The sequence below is a fragment of the Nannobrachium achirus genome (assembly GCF_963921795.1).
Source record: "Nannobrachium achirus genome assembly, chromosome: 11".
Taxonomy (NCBI): Eukaryota; Metazoa; Chordata; class Actinopteri; order Myctophiformes; family Myctophidae; genus Nannobrachium; species Nannobrachium achirus.
In genome coordinates, this window is record NC_137820.1 from 38,463,597 (window position 1) to 38,490,019 (window position 26,423).

General features: G+C 45.2%; 1 protein-coding gene across 1 annotated transcript in view; it reads right to left on the reverse strand.

Moving 5' to 3' along the window:
• Positions 1-3,764, reverse strand: part of LOC308293744 (A disintegrin and metalloproteinase with thrombospondin motifs 20) — a gene marked incomplete at its 5' end in the record, with an annotated part of 210,943 nt that extends 207,179 nt beyond the window's left edge. The window contains 2 exon segments of the mRNA XM_080736360.1: positions 2,829-3,244; positions 3,674-3,764. Of these exon segments, the coding sequence (XP_080592486.1) occupies positions 2,829-3,244; positions 3,674-3,764 (507 nt within the window).
• Positions 3,765-26,423: the final 22,659 nt, after the last annotated feature.

The window sequence follows — 26,423 nt, forward strand, 5'->3', positions numbered from 1 at the left end:
TGGATCTTACGATGGGGGGAGATTCTCATTCTGACTGAGCGGAGGTCAATGTCATGCCACGGATGGAATGTCTGCTGGCACGCAGCTATTGTGTCGAAGCCCACAAAGACACTGTGGTGTCCAGCGCTGCAGCTCGCTGAGTCATCTGATGTGACGTACTAGGGGGCTGCAGTCAATCTCACCGAAAGCTAAACACGGCATAAAGGTGTCACGGGTCTGATCTTTACACAGATGTACTGTACATCACTTGGCACCGGCACTGAAAGAAGAAGGCCCCCTTTTTTCCCCTCGGCACTATACAAGGCAACACGTCATGCACTTCCATTATGTGTGGGGGGACTGAGAAAAAGAGAGGGCCCTACGCAAACCAAACCGGCCAGTTCCCACGGTGCGTAAGTCACCGAGCACTTCCTCGCGATCGTCACATACTGGCAGCGGTTGTGTCTCACCGACCACAGCATTTCCCATTCCTCTTTTCTGTCCCAACACGGCTCACTGTGAAAAGGCACAAAGCCCTGCAAGCCATCACCATGTCCCCCCACTCCTTCAAACCCAACCCTGACCCCCTGGGGGGGACTGCTTTGAGCAACAACAAAAAACGCTGGACCAAGGAGGACCTGCATTCTCCAGAATGACCCCTTTGTTTTAGGACTTAATCATTCTTTAATGATCTCATCCAAGCAAAAATGCACCCGGCCATTGAGCCCTGGTGATCAGAGAGACAGAGACGGACGCATTTATGACCCGATAGCCCCTGGTGCCGTCTCCATTGTCCTGTCATTCTCAATGAGTGGCGATGCGGATAACCAATGGCGATGGCTTGAAAAAGGATACAAATGTGCTTGGATAAGAGTCATACATCAAAGTTCAGCAGAGGGGTAATTATGGGGCTTTATTACTCAGACAACTCCAATTGGCATAAATTAGATCTTGGATGCACGCATGAACACGAAAGAAATGTGATCTTTGGGAGTTATGATAAGCCTAGACAAGAGCACAATTACAGTGGGTATAATCGTGGAAGTGCCAGTGAAGACACGCGGCCAAAGCGGTACAGCTGATACGCTTCCCCGCAGCACATGCTATCCTTGTAACCGTGCACAGTGTGCACATATCTAAAATAAGGGTTATGTCACTGATAGGGGATGTTGAAGTGTGACTGTGACACAAGCGGGTAAACTGAGAGAGCTCTTCTCTCTCTCTCTCTCTCTCTCTCTCTCTCTCTCTCTCTCTCTCTCTCTCTCTCTCTCTCTCCCCCCCAGCCAAACCCCCCCAACTAAAATCCACACCAGAATCCGACTGGCGCGACTGAGGTCAACCCCCTGCCCCTGGACCAGTAACCTTATCTGACCCATGAAGTCATCCCCTTCAAAACGTAGCCGATTCTCTTGAAATGGGAGAGAGAGATCTAAACGGCTCGGACACTGCGGCTGTCACGATCATGCATGCTCCAACAAACAGAACAACAAAACAAAAAATCCTTAGCGGTCACTAATTCCAATCCTATAGGCCTACGTCCACACAGTCAATGCAACGGACAGGTGGCACAATGAGAACATGCGAAATCTACGAGCATCGTCAGGACATTTGCTCATACTAGGGAGAATTACTCTTTTTTAAATATGTTATAAAGTTTCAAGACGGTGATGTGATTGACGGAGTGAAAAGTGCTCTGCAGTAAGTTATCAACGCGTGCTGCATGACAGCAAATCATTTGGCAGACATTCGAGTCCCTAAACTTATCTTGTGTAAACCATATGACAGGTTGTTGTCGCGACGGGTCCCCAGACCGGTGCAATGGCATCACCCTGCAAGCAGCGCGTCGGGATGCTCTTGCTCTGAGCGTTGGCCAGTAATGAGGCATGTCCTGCAACACTTGCTCCTGTTACACCATCAGTATGTGCTCTTCTTCACTTGTGGGGGGGTGGGGGGATATGCATGTATAATCCCTTGAAACGGGGGAGAGCAAAGAGCATTAGCCGAATATGGCAGATCTACAAACTCACAACAACGCGTTGTGAGTTTGTAGATCGGCTGTTTTCAGCGAGCAAGTACAGAGCCAAAGGTCAGTAGGCTAAGGGTTTAAGTGGTTAAATGTCTGAAAACACACATTGACATGAATCCAACACCGATGACAGCGCTGTCAAACAAATCTAAACGATCTATGAAATCTACGAAAAAGTTTAATCTGCAACACCATTTGATACACAATGTAGTGGGGAGGTCCCTGCTTCATCTCTCTCAGTCTCAGCTAAGGGGTCCTTGTTGGCCAGAGAAAAACACTGAAGACGTTGAAGGTTTAGAGCAGGGGTCTTCAGGCCAAGGACCCCTTAGTTGAGAGAGAGATGAAGCAGTGACCCCCACAACCTTATCATAGATGCCATAGTTTCATCGTTTGACAGCACAATCATCAGTGTAATTTGGGATCATGTCAGTTAAGTGTTTTCAGATATTTAACCACTTCACTCTGTACTTAGTCTGTTCTTTTTCCCCTCTAGTCTACACCAAAGCTCTTTGCTAAAAAATAGCCGATCTACAAGCTCACAACGCCTCGCAGTGCAATGCGTTGTGAGCTTGTAGATCTGCTATTTTTGGGCTAAAGTTCTCAGTATATGGACACTAGGGTTCAAGTGGTTAATATAAAAAAAAAGAAGAAAAAAAACGTTCTATCACTCAGAGATTTGGAGGACCCCCTGTAGTAACTCTGAGGACCCCCTGTTGAAGACCCCTGGACTAGAGGAAGGTGGGAGCTAGGGGTGAGATTAAGGTGGGAGGGGGTGGGAGGGGGTTACATGCATGCTTTGCAATGCAATGCAATGCATACTCACCAGGCCGGTGCACAGGCTGAAGACGGCAGGGAACTCGCTCTTGGCGTTGACGTGTCCGCGGAAAAAGCAGTGCCGCATGCCGCCGACACCGGGGTCTTCTTGCTGGAAGTCCTGGGAGTAGTGGTGGGTGTCGTTGCTGTTACCGTCCCCCTCCGCACCTCCCTGCAGTCCCAAGTGTGTCACCGAGTACGCGGGGGCGATGAAGCCGGAGTCGGCCGTCAGGTTGAGGTGGAAGCGCTCCCCGAACGCGTCGATGCGGTAGTGCGCGCTGTGCGAGAGCTCGGCCGCGTAGCGCTCGTCATCCAGACTCCGCCGTCTCCTCTTGTAGTGCGACCTGTGCGGGAACGACTCTCCGAACTCGTTGACGCGGAGCGGGGTGATGATCTCGTAGGATGACAACTGCTTGATGAAACTTTCTAAAAAAGCAGCATACAAAAACAATGAATGAAGAAGTGGAATGATGAGGACAAATTAAATTGCGACTCTTTGACAGAAAGTAACGGTATGGTTGTTCACGCTGTTGCAGCCCCAATGATTTAAGTTTTTTTTTACAAACAACTGACAGTTGTTGCACACACAACACAACCCGCATCATTCTCAACCCCTCCACTGTTTTACACCGTTTCAACATGATCGATGTTGTATGAATTGAGTAGTCTACAAAGGGACCCCAATATAAACAAGCCTAACAGCTTTCTTGTGGTCTTTATCCTTTTAGTTGACCTTGTATCAGTGAACTGTACCGTCCTGTACTTTTTTCCTATGCAAACTTATAATAAAGTAGGCTATTCAAAAATGTTACCTGGAGATCAATACATAAAATGAAATAAACCCAAAAATACTACCTTGTTTCGGATGCAATCTGTATTCCAACGTGTTTCGGACGAGCGCTGACAGGTGACATGTTAGTCCGACCAGCCAGATTGCAAACTGCATGATTTCTCCTCCGCAGGCGGAGAAAACCCAAAAATATCCAGGCTCTCCTCTCCTCAACTCGGCTCCCAAAGACCCCTCTCCTCTCCTCTCCCTCAGGCCGGATCCCCCCGCTTCTCCCCCGGGCTTGTCAGCAGCAACAGGTCGTGGTGCTGGTGCTGGTGCTGGTGGTGGGATCTGCGGCGGATAGCAGGGCTCTCTGCAGCGGCACGACTCTTGCAAAGTGCACTGGCCTCGTCATCGCATTGCAAGAAAAAATCGCATCCAAGCGTTCCGGCTCTGTAAACAACGCGTCTATTTCTGCGATGACATTCATTCCCCCCCACCACTGCCACGGAAAGAAACTGCTGTCTAATGTAAAGCGATCGAGAGGGCTCTCCCTTCGCTTCTCCCCTCTAGCCATCCATAGAACAGCCCTTGCACCCTCTAAGCGGCAGCACGCACGCGCGCGCGCGCGCCTACACACACACACACACACACACACACACACACACACACACACACACACACACACACACACACACACACACACACACACACACACACACACACACACACACACTCAGAAAGCAACGCCCCTGTCAGGCCGCGGGAGCCAATGGTGAGGGCGCGCCTCGACCACCACACTTTTTTGGGGCAGGCGCTTAGTGCTGCTGCTTGCTTCGGCTGAAAGTAACTGGAGGAGGATGTTCCCATGAAAATAAATAATAGCCCAGCATTAATATTCCCCAAACATCTCCGCTTGTTCTGGCTAAATCTTCTTGGTTTACCCTCATGATCTTTGTAATGTAAAGTAGGCTAATAATAATAATAAGATACAGGCATACTAATGTATATGTGGTCAACAATTTTGATTGATTGATTGATTGATTGATTGATTGATTGATTACTTTAAGTTTGTAAAAAGAAAAGTACAGAAAGTACAGTTCTAGCCTATATAGTTTAGTTTAGTTTACTTGATCATCTCATACTTTAATACAGGTCATACATTCATAATCATTGTTACAGTTGATCAAAAGGAATAGGCAGATGCTGAAAGCTTGTGAATGCCTATCCTACGTAGGCTATTCATGAATTAAGACATTGATTAGTTATAAGAGTGTTCAGAAAAGAAAAAGAAAGAAGAAAGAAAAAAAGGAAGATTATAGCCTAAAAGATGCTAAAGGATTAAACCCAAGAAAGCACTATGGCATCGAAAAACAACAAAGAAATATAAACTGCAATCAAATGAAACAAACAGCCTATATTTGGCCACATTATCATAATATAGGCCTATTACATTGTGAGTGCACCGTGGTAAAACTGATGAAAGAGACATTGTCAATTAAGTGATTAAAGAAAACATTGAGACACAGGGGCGTCACAAGGGGGGACAGTGGGACTGAGTTACTAGGGCCCAAGGTGGAGGTGCCTTAATTATTTAGCTATTGAAAAATAGCAGATGTACAAGCTCACAGCGCGGCACCGCGCTGCAAGCTTGTAGATCTGCTATTTTTGAAAAGTCGTGAAAATGTGGGCAAATCTTTGAATATGTATTTTTTAAGCGAACATTTGCAACTCAAATTCTGCTTCTGGGGGGTCCCTGGAACTAAATATTTTGAGATGGGGTCCGTCATACTTAAGTTACTTAACCTCAATAACCTTGACGAGTAACTAACCTGCCGACGCTAGTCGGAACAGCGGCCCGTCGGGACACTGAGCGGACCCCATTTTATGCCCTTCACATGAAACAGTTTGAGCACCACTGACAGAAACATTTGCCTGAATTGACTTGCACAAACTTTCAAGATTTTTCAAAAATAGCAGATCTACAAGCTTGCAGCGCGGCACCGGGTGCCGCTGCAAGCTTGTTTATCTGCTATTTTTCAATAGTTAAAGCACAAAATGTGAGTGAATCCTTGTACCCTGCAGGGCCCAGAATTTGGTGCGACACCCCTGCACAGAGTCATCCTCAGTGGACTGTTGAGTGTAAAGTGGTCTCTTTTTTTGTCCATGGTGGTCAGCTTCTCGTTAATCATCTGGACACCTAAGGTCTTACACGTACTTGATGGACGTTTCAAAGAACCCTCGTTTTTCATCTCCTCCACAGCCACAAAATGTCACGGCATTGTGCGTGATTGGATATGGTGGCCTCACCACCGGAAACGCTCTTGGATCTTGGGAAGCTTGGCTTTGACTTCCACACAAAACATCCGAGACTCTAAAAGTCATGGCAATCATTTATTTAAACCCATTAAGACCCGAGGCCGATTCTACAAATGTCTTCTAAATCCTAACAGTTCTGTGTGTTGATATCAGTGTTGCTCAAACTCTTTCATGCCAAGAACACCCATCATGTCAAAATATCTTGTTCCAGGAAGCCCCAGAAGCCAAGTATAAAATAATGTGGTTAAAATATAAAATGACAAGTTTTTTGATTGATTGATTATTTTATTAGACAAAAACGGAGAACAGTACAAGTATAGTCAATACAATTGAAATGTAGTACAGTACAACTTGTACTGTACTACATTTCAATTGCTTCAATTACTTGTACTGTACAAGTACAGTTAAACACAATGCCTAAAAGGAACATCCCAAATAAGACTTTTTACTGTCTTTTTTTACGTTGGAAGCCCTCAGTATTTAAGTCAGTACTTACCCGGTTTTAATGGGTCAAAAGCCACTATTCACTCTGATTTTGGCTTTCGGCTGAAACGGTATTAAATTGGGAGAAAAGGGGGGAAAGGACATGGTCTAATAAAAGCAGAATAATGGCTTCCCATAGAGGATCTGACATCATGTTGATGATGCCTTATTGATGATGTCAGTCTTGCCCAAATATGGAGGGACAGTACTGGGATTATGAATTCACATTATGGGCGATGCTGGTTGGGAACACATGCCGAGAGAGGGCGAGATCATTTAGCGACCTACAACCGGGTCGCGACGTGGTCGGTAGTTTTCAGCGACCGGGTCGCTAAATCGACCGACTGGGACGGTAAAACCACCGACCGGGACGCTAGAAAAACCGACCGGGACGCTAAAACCACCGACCGGGACGCTAAAACCACCGACCGGGTCGCTAAATCGACCGACCGGGACGCTAAAACCACCGACCGGGACGCTAAAACCACCGACCGGGTCGCTAATTCCACCGACCGGGACGCTAATTCCACCGACCGGGACGCTAATCCAGCGACCGGGTAGGTAAATCCACCGACCGGTGGTCGCTTCCACCGACCACCGGGCTACTAACCCTAACCCTAACCCTAAACCTAACCTCAGTAACCTTACCTCAGTTAGGCTAACCTGCCACGCAACCTCCCGACCGGGTCGCTAAATCACCGACCGCGCCGCTAAAGCGAGCGACCGGGTCGCTAAATCGACCGACTGGGGCGCAAAATCTTCCGACCGGGTCACTAGATGTACCAACCGGGTCGCTAAATCTACCGACCTAAAACTGCAGGCAGGTCGGTAGATTTAGCGACCTGGTGGGTCGATTTAGCGGCGCGGTCGGTGATTTAGTGACCCGGTCGCTCGATTTAGCGACCCGGTCGCTGAAAACTACCGACCACGTCGCGACCCGGTTGTAGGTCGCTAAATGATCTCGCTCCTACTGCACATGCCCCTGGTTGGGAACGTACAGGTATGCTGCTTAGTGCAGTAGGCCTACCCATATTATAGTATTTGGAGGCGTGTCTATAGCCCCTTTTCCACTGCAAGGTGGAACCAGAACATTCAGGAAACTGAACCTATTTTTTGGGTTCTGGTTTTGTTTCCATTGCGTACGGCCCGGTTCCAGACAAGGTTCCTGCCTGGAACCTTTTTAGGTCCTGCTCCTGAGGTAGAACTAAACTTTAGTTCTGGGAACCTAGGGGCGGGGCCATCAGCGCTGCTGGTCCTTTTTTGGGACCTTCCCGGTTAGTTCTGGTTATATGGAAATATAAGCAGAACTTGGTCCCAGAACGTCACAGGTTCTTGAAAGTTCTTGGTTCTGGAAAGTTCTGGTTCTAGTTCTGGGTAGTCCCTACAGTGGAAATGGGGCTATATGTCATCAGTAGGCTACTACTGTATGACATCATAATATTGATGAAGTCAGGGATCTCCATGTATGGGATTGGGCAGTGCGCTTGCATAAGGACGTGCTGTGATTGGCCAGTAGCCACTTTGAGTAGACATAATTCGGACGGCGCTGAGTCAGCTCAAGCGAACTTCGCAGCTTTAGCCCGCTCGGCGGTGCTAAACGCTCCCTGGGCGTCTGCCTAGGGAGGTCCTCTGGGCACACCACAAGGCAGACCAAGGATCAGATGGGGGGATTACATCTTCACGCTGGACGCCTCCGCAGGTGCGTCAATTGTGTATGGCAGGGGTATGCAGCTGCCATACCCTGGTTTCCCAGGGGGAAAATAAAAGTTACTTTTGAATATAAATCCATGAATGTCTCTTTGTCTGTCTGTGCTGGTTATTATGTTGTTAAATTACAGTAAAATAACTACAAATGCAAAATTTTACAAAATGGTCACTTTAACAAGGTATTATAATTATTTTCTCCACAATTTTATTCTCCCCATCTTGACAAAATGGTATATTCCCAGGTTCCGCAGATCAGCTGCACAGGTGCAATGCATTATTGTTAATTGTGGCGCATTTACTAACACGCCAAGTTTAGCTGCACTTGAAAAACCGTTCCAGGCAGGGCCGGACTAACCATTGGACTAACCTGTGCTTAAGCGCCAGGGCCCGCCGCCTGGAAGGCCCTGTGTAAATCAAATTAAAAAAATAACAATATTCTTTCGCATTGTTATTTCTATGAAGACGTCTAATGGTGAGTCACAGTGAGGCCGTTATATGCACGCACTCTCTCTCTCTCATTATGGTTCATGCGCTTTCTCTCTCTCTCTCTCTTCCTTTCTCTCTCCCCCTCTGGCCAAGTGCGCTGCTATGCTGCGCTATGCAGAGAGAGGCGATACAATACGCACGCACTTTCGCACTTTCTCCCAAACAGGGAGACGCGCATGTACTCTGGGGGGGGCTTCGATTTGGAGAAGCGCCAGGGCCCGGAAATTCTTAAATCGGCACTGGTTCCAGGCTGCCATATCCAGCCCAAGAAACCGTAGAAACGGTAAATGTATCATGCCTGTTGCTAAGGTATGGCGACATGACTGGTGCGTGCAAGACACCAGTCATGTCGCCATACCTTCGCTTTTTCTGAACTGACGCCACTGCGCCTCAGGATCCTCCAGGAGGAAGTGACTAATGATGTTGCTGTTGTCTGGAACTCTCTGCTGGAACTGTTGTCCCGTGACCCGTCACGGGACGACCGGCGACTCTGGATAAGTGGTTTAGGATGGATCGATGGACAAATAGAAGGATGGATGGACTTGCTATATTTCTGAAATATTTCCGCTTATTACTGTCATGAAAGTGGTTGTCAGTTTTTTACGGCATGGCTCCTTGGAAGCGAGCTGTCTTTCTAGAGGATTGTCTGTGTCTTTTTGTGCGTGTCTGATGTGGCTATAATCTCGCAAACCACTGGACCAATCAGTGCCACATCTTTTGGTGCACACTGCCAGTAGGCAAAGAAAGTAAATCCCTAAATCCTTTTTACTTTAGTGGTTTTTTTTTGCCCTGGGTTATGTCTTCTTTCTTTTTTACCGTATCAAACGGCCAGTTTGGAATGAACACCAGGCTTTCCTCCGTGGTGGAAAGGCTGGGTGTGTGCGGGAGAGGAGCATGAAGCGCGGGATTTCATGGGATCGAGCCCCGCTTTTTGCTACACCCGTCGGATAGGTGGTGCCCCCATACCTGAGCGCTCGCTTCACGTTGAAAATGAATTAGTGGAGGTGTCAGTCACTTCCGTGTGAAAATCCCAATAAGGTGACGATTAATCAGTTCATTTGTTACTCACTTTGGGATTATAAGAACAATTCCTGCTGGCCTTGCCACAGCAACAGAATCGTTATGTCTGAAAATGTGAGATCTCACAAATGTGTTTAGGGTTAATGGGCAGACACATCGGGTCACCCACTGGTTACACAGGGAGCAATTAAGGATACGGCCCGGGTTTACAGTCTTTCATTTTCTACGTGAAAATCAAGATAAATTCTTGCATCTTGGCCAGGAAGCAACAACAACTGCAGGGGTCTTGGCTCCATAACGTGCAACATGCCAAACAGGTGCCAAAGTAACCTCAACCACTCATCCCCTAATTAGCTTCCATCACCTACGGCACATTATGAAGCCCTGACAGAGGATTAACAACAGCCCTGGACAGACTGCCTGCAGATATTACAGCTACCCGCGTATTCATTAATTCTCCGCAGATGCTATATTAATGTCCTCAAACGTTTTTAATTTGCCTCCCTGGCCAGATGTGCCGACTCAGGTCTCTGCACACAATGGGTTTAATATACTTTAGCCCCAGTATAACCTGGATGGGTGTCCCTATGTAGTGCAAACTCTCAAAGATATTCAAAAGAATGGGGGCGCCCACTGGACTAGCAGTCCAGGCGCATACCACATAGGCTCTGATGCCTGACATTAGGCTATTTAAGCTTTGGACGGCTACGGCAGATGACAACGGCCACCGAAAATGATCAGCGCTCGATAGATCAACCTGCCGCCGTAGCAGCCGTCTGTACTACGCCAGAAGCTCCCTTTCCACGTTGCGCCTAAAACGTCTGCGGTATAGACGCGTCACCATGGGAACCAAAGCGTTCAGTAAAAGGGGTGGGACCCCGTCGCTGACGGCTGTTTGCTTAACGATTTGGACCGCAACGGCGATTGCGTCATAGCAGCCGTAGTCCCGCCTCACGTCGCGGTAGTAGTAGCCTTGGAAACCCAGGCTTTTATTTTGGCGATAGGAAGAAAAATAAAAGCCTGGGGTAACCTGCTGCAATTTCTGGCATAGGAAGTGGGAGGCGGGCCATGGCACAGATCATGAACCAATAGGATCCACCGGCTGTTTTCAGCCGGTGAATCCGCCCTCTCTAGACCAAAATCAGCCTGTGTTAGGGAAGGCTACGGTAGTAGAAACTGTCTCCTTAAATTCCCTAGTGTGTCGTGGGTTCGAGTCCTGACTCCTGATCCTGACAACCATTGCGGCGTGTCACTCCCTCTCTCCCCATTTCCTGTTAGTCTACTGTCCTATCAATAGAGGCATAAAAGCCCCAAAAAATGTTTCAAAAGAATTACATTTTCTTTGAAATAAATGTTTAATGACATAAATAGCAGATCTACATGCTCACAATGCATAATGATGTGACAAAGTAGGCTATAGCTTATAGCAGGGGTTTGTTTCTAAAGTGGGTGCCAAGGATAAAGGCACAAAATACAAGTGATTGAAATCACAAGACAGAGTTAATGTACAGTTTGCTTTCAACTGTGTGCATTCATTGGAATGATGCCATCATCATCATCTTTGTAAGGGAAATATTCGCACATCCACTGGATAGGTGCAGGTGCGTTGGATAGTGAATACTGAGGCAATCATGAAAAGATATTTCATGAACAAAAAATCCCGCACTCTGCTCTTGCTCAACTGCTCATTTTTATTTCACTTGACAGACGTTTCGGTCCCACGGGACCTTCTTCAAGAGTGCTATCATCATCATCTTAAAATGATCAAGCAGAACAGCAATACTAACCATTATAATGGTACTGTTGCTGACTCAGCCTGGCTAGGGTGGCTCAAGGTAGGGTGGTCGTCGCCACAGGTGTTTGTAAAAGAACACGCAGAGAAAGTCTTTAGCCAGATTTATTGAAGATTAAGGTGGGGGTAGACATGTTGTCTAAAAGGGAACAAGCACAAAATAGCAAAATAACATGAGTGCTTGATACATAAATCTAATCAATTAAAGAGCAACATACAGAAATACTGTTTAACTAATATTACTATGTAGGCTGCTGGCAAAATATTATGTATCTTAGCATCATGTCTGAGAATAGGGCCTGTCATATTGTGGAGCACAATGTAAACAAAGAACTCACACTGCTGAATTATACAACACGTGGATAACATCAAAGAACATTCTAGAAATCAATAAATTGCAAATCTCTTCTTAAATGAGTTGGTGTACACATTCCAGAAAGGGGCATTCATGTAGTTAATAGCTAATGCATATAGGCCTACTGTACATCACTGTAGCTTATACATTCTCAACTGAAGAACATAGAATGCACTTACTTTTAGTTCAGTATAAACGCACACAAGTACCCCACTGAGATAGAAACTGGAACCAACTAAATAAACAAGAACAAAAAACAGTATTTCTAAGGCGCTGTACTGTACAGACATTTGCGTGAAACATCTTCTCCGTATCGTCTGAGAATGGCCACTGGGGGCGCCGTACTAATGCATTGTCAATGGATGGTTGTTTGGTGTTTTGTCGTTGCCGTGTCTCTTGGCCAAAAGACAGGCTGCGGTTGAGCTTGAGACACGGCAACGACAAAAAACCAAACAACCTTCCATTGACAATGCATTAGTACAGCGCACCCAGTGGCCATTCTCAGACGATACGGAGAAGATGTTTCACGCAGCTGTGTAAGTCCAGTCTAACAGAAAGACAAGGTGAGGACATAGAGTTATGGTGAGGAACGTTTTGTCACAGTCTCTTCCTGTTTCCTGTGAAGTCGCGGGATCTCGCGGTAAAATCCCGCGAGATGCCAAGATCTCACGGGATCTTGGCAAAGGTTCATAGACTATTTTACAGGTACAAATAGCTATAGTAGGGCCTATCATACTAATATGTTCCTCCGAGGTGGAAAGTCTGGTGATGCAAGGTTAGGGCTTAAAGAGGTGGTGCCATTGTTTTGTATACGTGTGTCTATGGCGTTAACATTACTCTAATAGACCCCCAGGTGTAGTTATTATAGGCTAATATGCAAATATGTCTTCCCTGTATATTTTTGGTTACTTCCTGAAAGCTGAAAGCCTCTGAGTCAAAAGGCCCAATTGAAATACACTGATATAGGCTAATGACATCATAATATCATCCCCACCCCTTTTTACCATTCAATAACATCTGTGGGCAGTGTTGGGAAAGTTCACTTTCTACATGAACTAGTTCAAATTCAAGTTCACAACTTCTAAAATGAACTATTTCATAATTCCGAATTTTAAACATAAGTTCCCCAAAATTAACTGTAGGATCACCAAATTGATCTGTATGGACCGTATAAGGCAGAGGACCCCCATTTGAAAAGATTTTGTGCCAGGGACCCCAATCTGAGAAGAACTTTGTTGATAGATTAGATTTAGAACTAGAAGATACGTACATCGAGAAATAACATTCGGAAAGAGTGAAATCTATGATCTGAATAGATTTAAACCGGCCCATTCTACAGAAACGGCACTCCTAGCAGTCACAGAAGCACTCCATGTTGCCCAGGCTGCATCCCACTCTGCAGTCCTGATTCTTCTGGATCTATCAGCGGCATTCGACACAGTGAATCACCAGCTACTCCTGGACACCCTTGCTGACCTAGGCATCACCGGGACGGCACTAAAGTGGTTCTCCTCCTATCTGTCGGACCGGACCTATCAGGTCTCATGGAAAGGTTTGCTTTCATCCCCCCGAACCCTCCAAACGGGAGTCCCCCAGGGATCCGTACTTGGCCCTCTGCTTTTCTCCCTGTACACCAAATCCCTTGGTGCTGTAATCTCTGCTCACAATCTATCCTATCACTGCTATGCTGATGACACTCAACTGTTTTTGTCCTTCCCCCCTTCTGCCACCCAGGTGGAAGAACGCATTGCTGCATGTCTGGCCGACATCTCACAGTGGATGTCAGCCCACCACCTTAAGCTGAACCCGGACAAGACGGAGCTACTCTTCTTCCCAGCTAAGTCTTGCCCCATGCAAGATCTCACTATTTCCATAGATAATGCATTTGTGACTTCAGTTCCTACTGCTAGAAACCTTGGTGTGGTCCTGGACAGCCAGCTATCATTCAAGGCACACATTGCATCAGTCACCCGGTCATGTAGGTTCACACTCTATAACATCCGTAAAATCAGACCCTTCCTCACCCAGGAGGCAGCCCAGCTCCTCATTCAGACATCTGTCATATCAAAGCTTGACTATTGTAACTCTCTCCTCACTGGTCTCCCGGCATGTGCACTTAAACCTCTCCAACTGATCCAAAATGCCGCGGCACGACTGGTCTTCAACAAGCCTAAGTTCTCACATGTCTCTCCCCTTCTCCGCAGCCTCCACTGGCTCCCGGTTGCGGCCCGCACTGAATACAAAACACTGATGCTGACCTTCAAAGCAGCCAAAGGTATGGCTCCTCCATACCTCCAGAAACTGATCAACCCCTACACCCCCACCCGGTCACTTAGATCAGCCAACACAGGGATGCTGACAGAACCCTCGCTAAAAACTCCAGGGCAAAAATCCACTCGTCCGAGACAGTTTGCCCTCCTGGCCCCCAAGTTGTGGAATGGACTCCCTGTCGCACTTAGAACAACGGACTCACTCGCTAGCTTTCGCCGTGGACTGAAGACTCACCTTTTCAGACTCCACCTAAACCCTTAGCACTACAGAAAAATCAATGAATACATGAAGCTAGTTAGCATTTGTTTTGTTTTTTATGTTTTTTAGAACTTTGATTATATGGTGTTTTTCTAGATAGATATCCTTTTGCATTTGTTATATTGTTGATGATGTACTGACATATTATCTTGTTTATTATTGTGATGTTATCTGCTGATTGTAAATCGCTTTGGATTAAAAGCGTCTGCTAAATGCCTAAACTGTAAACTGTAAACTGTATTGTATATAAGTATAACACATTATCTCATTGGGATGACTTCTAGCTTTCGGTACAATATAACACTGACATTAAACTGTTTCTCATTTTGTTGAAACCCCCTCAAGGACCCCTGGGGGTTCCCCCAAAACCCCTCCTTGAGAGAACCACTAATGTGCTAGCCTAAGAGTTTTCTGTGACCTCAACATCAAACGTTCGCTTTCTCAGAATCGCAGAATTTAGAGCCCCCAAAAAACCCATGTATCACCACTATATGGGGGGCCAATGACGCCAACTAGACAAAACCCAGCAGGAAGTTATGCTTTTGGTCGCCCCTTAATTGTCCACATACTGAGCTCATGGGTTCCCCCAGATCAGATGACAATGACATTAACAAAAATGACTTATTTTGGAGGCCTATGGGTTACCACATGTTAACACGTGTGTAGTCTCACGCAGTGGCGTCAGCACAGGCAAAAGCTAAGGTATGGCAACATGACTGGTGTCTGGCGCGTGTGCAAGACACCAGTCATGTTGCCATACCTTAGTAGGGATGGGTATCGTCTGCGATACTTGTAATGGTATCGATTGCATGACGTCGATACTATCGGGTATCGGTTCACGTAAAAACGAACGATACCTCGTTTCGATACTCTGGAACGCACCCCTGGCCGGTCGCATCTGTAACAGTTGGGCTACTGAGAGTTTAATGACTGCTTTAGTAGGCTACAGGCGTTACTGTGGAAAATAGCCGACAATAGCCTATAATGTTTATTATTATGATAATTATCCAACGTCTATACTCTACGCTCCGCCACACTGTGTGATCATCATCATCACCTCTGCGGTAGAGCAGTTAAACTTAAATAAAAAGTATCGAAAAGGGTATCGTATCGATTCCCAGGTATTGAAAAAGGTATCGTATCGATTCAAAGGTGAACGATACCCATCCCTATACCTTAGCAACAGGCATGATGAATTCATTTTAAGAAGTACATTTAAATTTTTCTCCCCTGTAGCCAAGGTATGGCAGCTGCCATACCTTGCCATACCCAATTGACGCCTCTGCTCTCACGTTCAGGAACATTCTTGATTCTCTTCCTCACTGTCGGCCTCTGTCCTGGGCTTGACCCTGTGTAGGGTCAGGGGGAAATGTGGTGGAGGTTAAGGTTAGGCTGGTTCAACCATATGTGATGTAATATTGTGCAGAAACGTTCTCTTGCTCTCTCTCTCACTCCAGCGCTGTTGAATTATTACCCCATTAAGACCTGTATTATATCTATTTGATCGCAGACCCCCATCTCAAAATATTTTGTTCCAGGGACCCCCCAGAAGCAAAGATCTGAGTTAAAAATGTTCGCTTTAAAATAATATATATTCAAAGATTTGAAAAAAATAAAAATATTTTTTTTTCTTCAAAAATAGCAGATCTACAAGCTCATAGTGTAGTATATTACATTAAATATTTTTTGTCGACTAAAATCTCATGATATTTAGTCGACTAAAACTAAAACATTTCAGATGACTAAAATATGACTAAAACTAAACTATGACTAAACTAAATCAAAATGTCCTGCCAAAATTAACACTGGTTCACATGGCTCGGGAACCACATGGTTCCGAGGCTACTTACTTTACCTCACACACGTTCTACAGAAGAATTCATTCAAAACGGTGCCATCCACCATCTACTAAAAACAACGACTAAGTGAGTAAGGTAGTAAGTAAATACGAGACGATGAGAAACGATGACTACTGTCGCAAAAATTACAACTTGCTGGAAAAAGGGACTATCAACAGAAAACTTAAAAGCATTTGCTTGAAAAGAACAAAAGTAGTAGTGTTTTGGAATCTAATAGGGAAGAGTAGTAGAGTAGTCCCGCTCACATCCAAACTGATTTTTTTCCCCTATCGATTACACCTCAGTGGAGTCTTAAAGAGTCTCCTACCGGAAACTCGTCAAATTATTGGCTTAGAAATGTGAAGAAATGTGATAGTTAAAAAAAGTTCAACTATCACTTTAAGCCCTACTTCATTTGAAGACTATAGTGAAAATAGCAGATCTACAAGCCCACCACGTCACATTGAATTTGGAATTTCTATTGCTTCTTCTTATTTTTTTCAATGTCAAACTTTGCACACACAGCCCTTGGATGGCAAATCACAACCTCGAGGCTCGAGCCCTGATTTCTCACATGGCCTTCTTCTAGCTCCACCATCAGGCTGATTTTTGCAAAACATATTTTTGGACACTGCTCCTATACAGATTTTGGCCTAAATTCATGCAAAGCGGTACACACTATCTCTAAAGTCATGTCATCAACATGGATCTGTCCCATTTCCCATAGTCCCTCCTGATTGGCTACCATTGCCTTCTAAAGTTTTGTATGCGACGTGACGGTTGCTTATCTCCCGATTAGGGAGTCTTGGTTATTATTATTCTGTTTTCTTTTTTTGACCTATAATGACAGGGATAGCCTATTAGGGAGGCCGTCAGGGTTAATGTGGGCAATGAGAGCATGCATAATGACACATGTTGAATGATGTTGGCTCATCACTCACATGTTGCCCTCAGGCAGCGCTCCACTGTAGTTCACCACATCACATTAATAGACGTCACAAGCAACCAGTCATCACTGTGACTGATTGAGCCTCTGACCACAACACAGCTAACAAACTTTCGCCTTGATTTCAGCACTTGAGTGAATGTACTTAATTACTTTACACCACTGACTAGATTCACATCAAACTGCTGCTATGTTTAACCAATTAAACCACTTATATGGTTGAGCAGAGTCCCTCAGGGATCTGTGCCAGTTTGTTTTCATTTTGTGTTGATTTTCTTCTCTCGACACTAAATATCTTTGCAGAAACTCATTGAATAAGCTTAACTCTGAGGTCCAAGGGGTCCCGGACCCCCTGTTGAAGACCCCTGTGTTAAATGATCAAAAGAAGTATCAAATCAATGTCGAACGTGGACTAAATTCTTGGCGTTAGCAGAGATGATTCAACTCGCTCCGATAAAAGCCAACGCGAGAACCAATTCCTCAATCATCCGAGGGCGCTCCGGAACCAAAAGACAAGCGGTGGGAGCCGTTCCCCTGGCATGTATGTCAGGTGATTTATCACCCAGAGGGCCCCGTCTCGGCCCCCTCCTCCCCCCCACCCTCAGCCCCTCCCTCCCTCCCCGGCCTGAGCTAGAGCTCAGTCGGCCTTGGAGAGCTCAAGCGGCTCGGCGACTCCTCTCTCTCCCTCAGCATGGTTCAGTGGGTTTGAACTGGCCCAGTCATAACAGTGATCTATTCCTTCTGATGTACGTCAGGGCCCCGTAACCTTTCGCTGGCTGCTCCTTTGCTAGTGTTGCAACCTGTGTTTTGTTTCTTTGACCTGTGTTTTGCACGTATTCAAAGGATTCTTTTCACAGAGAATGTGAGTGCGGCTGCAGAACAGAGAGCCTACATTGTGTAGATCAGTGTAGATCAGGGGGTCTTCCACATTTTTCTAACCAAGGACTCCTTAGCTGAGAGACTGATGAAGCAGGGACACTCACTACATCAGTGATTCACGTTTTCAGGTTGCGACCCCCAAAATAATCATATTTTAACTGGGGACCCCCCCCACCCCGACAAGCACAAAGAGTTGAGGCATTACATTTTATATATATGTTCTATTGTGAAAATAGTCGATCTACGGTACATGCGTTGCGAGGCGTTGTGAGCATGTAGATCGGCTATATTCACAATTTCTGCCTCTAATATTTGACAATTTGGCCAATGTTTAATTTGTCATTTTAGAGGTATTAAAAAGTCCTTAAATTAACTTTAGAAATGTGACAATTTGGCCAATGTTTAATTTGTCATTTTAGAGGTATTAAAAAGTCCTTAAAGCTATACTGTGTAAGTTGCTCAACTAGTGGTCAGAGCTGTATAGCAAACCGCGGTCGCGTCCGCCAGGCATTGACACTAAGGCTTGCCCACCTGCCCCCGGCAGGTAAATAAAACGTTCGGGCAGGTGAAGGTAGCTTTCAGGTTGCCCGACAGGGCAAGTGCTCATTTGAGAGGGGACGCAATGGTCAGTAAACACACCCCCAGATATCTGTCTAAAAACCTGAACGTGGCCAGAGCTCTGTCTTCTGGTCTGTGGAATGTAAAATAAGAGCACTGTTTACCTATAATGTGCTGTTTTCAATGTTGCTAAACTTAAAAATGTAAAATAATGAGTGTGAAACCATGGACATATTCAATCATATCTACTGTATGGTATGTACTATGTAGGTATTTGGTTTTGTATGTATTGAGGTACAGTTGAGGTACATTTTTATCGCACAGCCCCAGACAGTAAAGAAATAAGTGTTAAATTGAGCGGTAATTCAAATCTTACGTCTTACGTATCATTTTATAGCGGCCGATTTACTTTTCGGGCAAGTGGGCATGACCTTTGGGCAAGTAGAACATGACCTGTACTTGCCCGACAGGCAAGTGCCTCTGAGACCTTAGTGTCAACCCCTGCGTCCGCGTCTTTCGGCCGTTTTTCGCCCCGGACCGGGCCTCTCGCCACCGCGTCCGCATGTAGCTCGCCGAGATCTATCTTTAGAGGGATCCCTGGTTCCTGTGCGTTCAGGCATTCCGGAGAAACGGACTCCTTCACCCGAGAATATGTTGTTATGTTGAGGCAAGCTACTTCTTGAGAAGTCAGCAAGATGCGCCTGTGATTGGCCGGTAGTGTACCATGTGTTTATGATCGGCGATATGATTGGCCAACGTATACACATGATGCAGATGACGTCATTTTGCTGCGAAATTCTCCCCCCCTCGCGGCTCATAGAAAACATATAAAGAGAAGGCTTTAGAAGCTGAAATTAACGGGGTTCTAAAACTTTAGCGATTTAACAGCTAGGACAATTTTAAGATTTGTTTTATAAAAAAAAGTTACATGGTATAACTTTAAATTAACTTTAGAAATGTGCAGATACCCTCTATACACTTAAACTTCATGTTGGTTAGTTTACTGTTGATGGAGAAAACAATGTTGGACATTAAGTTAATCATCTGTGGGGACCCCCCAAAATAATTTGAGGACCCCCCTGGGGGTCCCGACACACAGGTTGAGAACCACTGCACTAATGTATATTATAACATTGTGTTTATACAGACATATAGACTTTGTTTGACAGCACTGTCATCAGTGTATGTTGAATTCATATGTTAATGTGTATTTTTCAGATGTTTAACCACTTAAACCCTCAATACTTAGTAAACCTGACCTGTCAATCTGTACTTGGTCTGCTCTTTTTTCACTCTACATCAAACCTCTTTGCCGAAAATAGCCGATCTACAGATTTGCCAATAGTTCTCATCAGAATAGAGATGCTAGGGTTCAAGTGGTTAAAAAAAAGACACACAGAGATTTGGTGGCCCCCCTGTAGTAAATCTGAGGACCCGCTAGGGGTCCTGGACCCCCTGTTGAAGACCCCTGGTGTAGATGTAGATCAACCTTTTTCCATTTCGAGTACCCCCAATTTGATATCTATAATGATATCACATTTACAGGCCGACTCCATTCGGTCCCTAATTATCATGTCATTTAGCTGGGGGGACCCCCTGGAACCCCCTCAATGACCCCCCCCTGGGGTTCCCAGACCCCACGTTGCGGGAACCAGTGGCATAGATTAATATGACAATGAATGTACAGTATACAAGCCCCTTTTTTCTCTCTTTCTCCATCATGTTTATAGCGGCCAGCTAAATGAGTTGCACATACTTTGAATTCCTTGTGTTCTTCATTAATGCTGGCCAATTAATACGCATGGCGAGTTTACAAATCATCTGGAGGTAAATGAGAAAGGGCAGCGGAGTGTGTGTGTGCGTGTTGTGTGCGTGTGCGTGTGTGTGTGTGTGTGTGTGTGTGTGTGTGTGTGTGTGTGTGTGTGTGCGTGTGTGTGTGTGTGAATGCGTGTCGGGGATAGAGGGTTACTGTGTCATATCGGTGAGACTCAGACGGGAGTTACCATAACACAGCCAGCAAGCGAGGCCACTCACCCCAACCCACCCCACCAGGAACGTGCGGAGAATGTTAGAGAGGCAGGGGCTGACATTTCTAAAAGGGCCGTTTTGGTGAAAATATCGAAAATAGCAGACCTCCAAGCTCAAAACGCGTCGCACTGCGACGCGTTGTGAGCTTGGAGGTCGGCTATTTTCGATGCTTGGTTTCTACGCAGAGAGGACAATTATTTCAACATAAGATGCTGCATTCAAGTTCGGGAGAGTTTGGACAAGGCAATTCTCTTGAATGCTTTCTTCAGCTATAGCATGGAAAGAGGACATTTGCATTTCTTTCACCATAGTAAAAACTGCATTCATGGTCTAGAGGGCACTTTTCTTTACAGGCGGATAAAAGGGCAGGGACTCAAGCCCCCTTTGATATCTGTGTGTGCACGTGCCTGCAACCCACCCTCCCTCGTCTCCCCTCTGACCATTCAGGTGCTTCTCATGGTGCACTGATCAAGGGGCTCGGCCACCTGAGACCTGTGTTGGCTTGCACCGCAGATTAAGGCCGTCTTGAAGAAGCACCCAACTCCACCTCTCCCTCCTTCTTTCTCCCTCTCTCTCTCCGGAACAAGTCTCCATAAGCCTCACAGATCCCAAGTGCCCTTGAAATCCAGTGGTCTGTGAATTTCCTCTTTCCTGCTACAGATTGAGCGCAGTATTGTCTACACAGCTTTCACTGTCAACACCTCTCTCTCTCTCTCTCTCTCTCTCTCTCTCTCTCTCTCTCTCTCTCTCTCTCTCTCTCTCTCTCTCTCTCTCTCTCTCTCTCTCTCTCTCTCTCTCTCTCTCTCTCTCTCTCCTTATCTCACCACATTATCCCCAGTGATGACTCATCATATTATGGTAAAATAAATATGGAAACGGCAAACAAACAGATCCACCTTGGCTATAATAAGGAACTGCAAAATAACAAAAGGGCTTGAGTGTGTTTTGCAAAGGGTTGTATTGAAAACAGTGATGTTCTCATGGAAATGAATGCTGCGTGCTTTCATTGATCCGCATCTTATTATTTTGGAATCCTCCGGGCCTGACAGTACAGGGCCTGTGTTTACACCCAAGGGTGTTTTGAACGAACTGTAAGAAAGGCTAAAGATGGCAATATATTTAACAGAGGACTCAAACTGTGGTTGAGTTCAAATCAAAACTGTGCTCACATGAATAGTTACTGACTGGTCATTGGAATGATATATATCTACTTTTGTTTCAAAGGTTAATGTATTGGGTCTGATTTGATGGTGTTAATTATTATTACTATTATTATTTATTTGACTTGATTGGGTTTAGATCTACTTTTGTTTCAAAAGTTAAAGGAAAAATAGGCAAGCTTGTGTGTACACAAAAACAATCCCCCCTCTCCTCTATCACAGGCATCAAACAGGTAGTTGTCTTTGATGCTTTCATTGATTAGAGAGATCACTAACGAGGACTTGACACGTTTATGGCCCAATCAATTAGTGCACAACCCCTTTGAAGTTCAAAGGGAGCAATTACGAGCTCTGGCTGAGCTCCCCCTGACAAAAACGTCCCTCCACTGTTACTGTTGACATCTAATGTCAACATAAAGAGTGGAACAGAACAGAAATACAGCCAGGGTATGTGTCTGTCTCCAAGGAAACACCCCAGCACAATAATATAGTTACTGATGAATGGAAATGACAGCTAAAAATGTGTATATATATCTTTTTTAATAGTGTTAAAGTTACCTATTTTTCCTTTAATGTATTGGGTCTGATTTCGATGGTGTTAGTGTTAATTATTACAATCTTTATTTATTTATTTGTACTTGATTGGGTTTTAGACTGGTATTATTCCATTTAGTTAAAGCCGTGAACAGGTGTTGAAAATTAGCACTTCGTATATGTATACTTTAAATGCATCTGGTTCGTCCAATGTGACTGTGATGTCCATGTAAATAAACATAACATTAATAAACGTAAAGCTTAAATTATACAGCATTACATGGCAGTGTCGCTTGGTTTGAACCTCCCAATTTAGTCATAATTACCCCCCAATGTTTGTTCTTGGGAAGGGTGTACTGTAGACAACCCTCTGATACACAACACTGTCTGTCATCGCTGTTTCTTAATTTCACCTGACAATGAGGAGTTTCACAGGGAGGACATCACGTAAGGCATGAGGAAGAACATGCTACCCCTCCCAGTTCCACTCCCTGCTCAACAGACGCCTGTACTGTACCAACCTGTAAGAATTGCTAGTGCAGCGACAGCGATCGCCCTCCCCTGCCGGCGTCACCCGGGAACACGGCCAGCCCAGCTGGGCCAGAGGCACCATGGAGAAATCCAACCCCTGCCTCCACGTTGGTGGCCAGGAATCGTATCCCTACGCTACCCGAACGATGCCCCATCAAGACCGGTTCTTGTTGGAAAGCGACAAGATCTTACTACGGGGAGTATACGTTTATCTTACATACCTGGACGGCCTCTATGGGGACCTACCACGGGTCACAGACAAAGTCAGAGAGAGAAGGATGAGGCTAGTGTATTGAGGCAAGCAAACTGACACTATAAGGGCCCCAACCTAGCGCAAAGCCAGGAAAGGCAAAAAGGGAACTACCTACGTCAGTGGTTCTCCAACTTTGACATTTGAAGGTCTCCCCTTAAGTTTAACTTTGACAGGGTACAAATGTAACCAAACTAGAGGTTTGCGGCGCTACGCGCCGCTCACATCTACGCCCCCTCGCCTCGTTGTTAACGTGATTTTGAAAAAAAAAAAAATGAAAAAAAAAAAAAAATTGGGGGGGGGGGGGGGGGGGGGGGGGGGGGACTATTGTGGCGGGACTATTGTGGCGGAACTATTGTGCCGCAGCACACGTTTCCGGTCGGACATATTTGACGGCCGGACGCACTTCCGGTGAAGAACTCCGCGAATTAAAAAGAGTAACGTTACGTTGCTGTAATGGGATGTACATACATGAAGATTATGTTAATGTGATCGGGACTCGTGCATAAGTGATGGAATGTACTGGAATGTGGACAGTAGTGCTATTGACTATGCAAACGTGAGTACATCATTTGTTTAGCTAACTGTTAGCCTGGTGTTGACTCTACGTCAGCACGTATGGCGCTGGTGTGACGTGAGGACGTCGGCACGTGTGCCACGTGATCAGTCCTAGCCAATTGGAGTGCTGCATTTGGTCGTGTGGTGACAAATAAAAACCGCTGGCTGCAGTTTACAAATGTAATATAAGATGGACCCGTTATTTGTACACTGTCAAAGTCAAAATACGTCACATGCCCTGCCATTGGCAAGACAGTAGATTTTCAGCGGATTTGTAGAACATTGAGCTTGTAGATCTGCTATTTTTGCTATTTTTATGACCTTCTCTGACTTCAAAGTTTAAATCTTCCAATGAAGGTGGTTTCTGCTTTTCAATGGGAATGGAGTGGTTTCTTGCCATTTGCAAGCTTCTGCAAAAATACGCTCCATTCTCCTTAAACATTATAAAGTTAAAATAGGGAAAGAAACCTTTTGAAAAAATGAGTTTACAAGAAATGTTCAGGAAAAGAGCAGTAAATACTGAAAAGTTGAAACGGTACATCTGTAAGGGTCAATTTAAAAGGAACCTTGAGAGTCCTTGAAATCCACTTTGAGAAGCACTGACCTACGTACAGTATATGCCCTACGGCGCGACAGCTTGGCTAGCAACACTGCAGAGCTCAAGACCCTCATGTTAGATAGGAGAGTGTGGAGGGCAGAGATCCAGGAGTCCTGAGTTGGTGTTGGCTTACCATAGCACTTGCCTTCCCTTGCTGACCACACATGCTTATGCAAAGGCTAAAATGTCACTTAGATAGCATTTTTATAAGGACTGATGCCAGGCCATTTCCCTACCGTACATTGAGGCTATAGTGTGTAGGCCTATAGCTTCGATGTACTGTACATATTGTTGATGATGTTGTTTAGATTTTTATTGATTTTATTGAATAGGTTCTAGTTCTACCTACATTTTTAGATTACTATTTCTATGCATTTGATGTATCACCTTGTGCTGTCCATTGTAAATTAATCTGGATTAAGGGTTAGGGTTAGGGTTAGGGTTAGTGTCTGCTAAATGCCTAAATTGTAAATTGGCCAGACCACACTCTTGCATCGAATAGCACATTTATCTTAAGAAAGGCTCTGGATCTTCATTATAAGGTAACATTACATCATAAGCAATAACTTGTTGTTGGTAACCAAACAACATTGCTTGTGCAACGTTCCAATCTTTCATCTGTGTCCATAATATGTCACCCCTCTGAGCCAAGTTTGGAGCAATGTCTAGTTTAGACCATCCTGGCTTTGCTTTCTTGCCTTTTAAATGACAAAAAAAGGGCAATTCAGCAAATCATTTGCCATGGTTTGTAGAGCCTAAGGCACAAAATGTAAAGACACTCACATAATTCTAAATCTTTATATGCATTTAATGAGGATCTTCTATCTTTCTTGCCGTTCTACAGCAATCTCGGCCCATATTTGGTCCATATGTGTGCCCTTTTCCATCAATAAGAGGTTTGACCTGGAAAAAGCCCCATTAAATGAAGCCATGTCCTCTGTAAATATGCCCGTTTTTACAGACCCCATGCGTCCGTCTGTCTCCTCCGGCCTGTGATTTCTCTGCTGATCCTCCTCTAGGGCCAAGACACCTACTTAGCTCTGTTTTCCATAGCAAGCACTGTATACATTTCTTCCACTAATGGGGAACATAGGGAACATGCGTGGGGACATGGGATGAGTTGGAAGGAGAGGAGAAAGGCATGGCCGTTAGCCAAGTATATTCAGACGAAAAAATATACCTCCAAAATAAATATTTCGGATTTTGTCAAATGAAGTGTAACACATGCAGAGGAACACGCTATCCCTCCCACTTCCAGGAGGCTTAAAGGATAGCGCGTCGACCGTGGGACGCAAGGTTTGAGCCAGATCCAACTCTGAGCCACACTGATCCCCCCGGCCTACTTGGGGCCACGTCATGTCAGGAACGATGCGAGTCAGTAACGTCAGGGACGATGCAAGTCGTACTATTTATATTGGTTATTCGCTTTCCAAGTTACGTCCTGGACTAAGTCACATACAGACACACACAAGGATCATGTAAATTGCCAGTAAGACTCCCTAATCGAAGATAAGCGAGCGTCAGGTTGCATACACAAACTTTAGAAGGCATAGGCAATTATGAGGGAATATGGGAAATGGGACAGATCCCTGTTGATGACATGACTTTAGAGATACTGTGTACTGCTTTGTGTAATGTTAGGGCAAAATCTGTAGGAACAGTGTCCAAAAATGTGTTTGGCAAGAATCAGCCTCATGGTGGTGCTAGAAGAGTGCCATATGATAAATGAGGGGTGGAGGTTGTGGTTTGGCAGCCAAGGAGTGTGTGTGCAAAGTTTGGCATGGATGGGGGAAACGGTGGCAGAGATATGAGTAGGGGAAAAGTGTGACGTGACGGACAGACAGACAGACTGACAGACTGACAGACTGACAGCCGGTGGAGGTTTTGATAGTAACTGCGAACTGACGTCGCAATAATATGGATCAAAGATAAATATTGTATCCATCCATCCATCCATCCATCCATCCATCCATCCATCTTCAACTCTTCATCTGGAATCAAATCCAAGTCTAAAATATATTTAAACATATCTTTGTGGAGGTACTAAATTAGCCCACTGGCAGCATGCAAAATAAATTTGGCACTGATTGGTCAAGTGGAGTGCGAGATTAGATTGGAAACACGTGCATGCACGCACGCATGCACGCACACACACACACACACACAGGCCAAACACCGCAGAGAGCCAGACCATAAACAACGGAGATAGGGAAATTTCAACAACCATAAATTCCTAGCCAAGAGCAGGTGAAGTGAGGTCATATC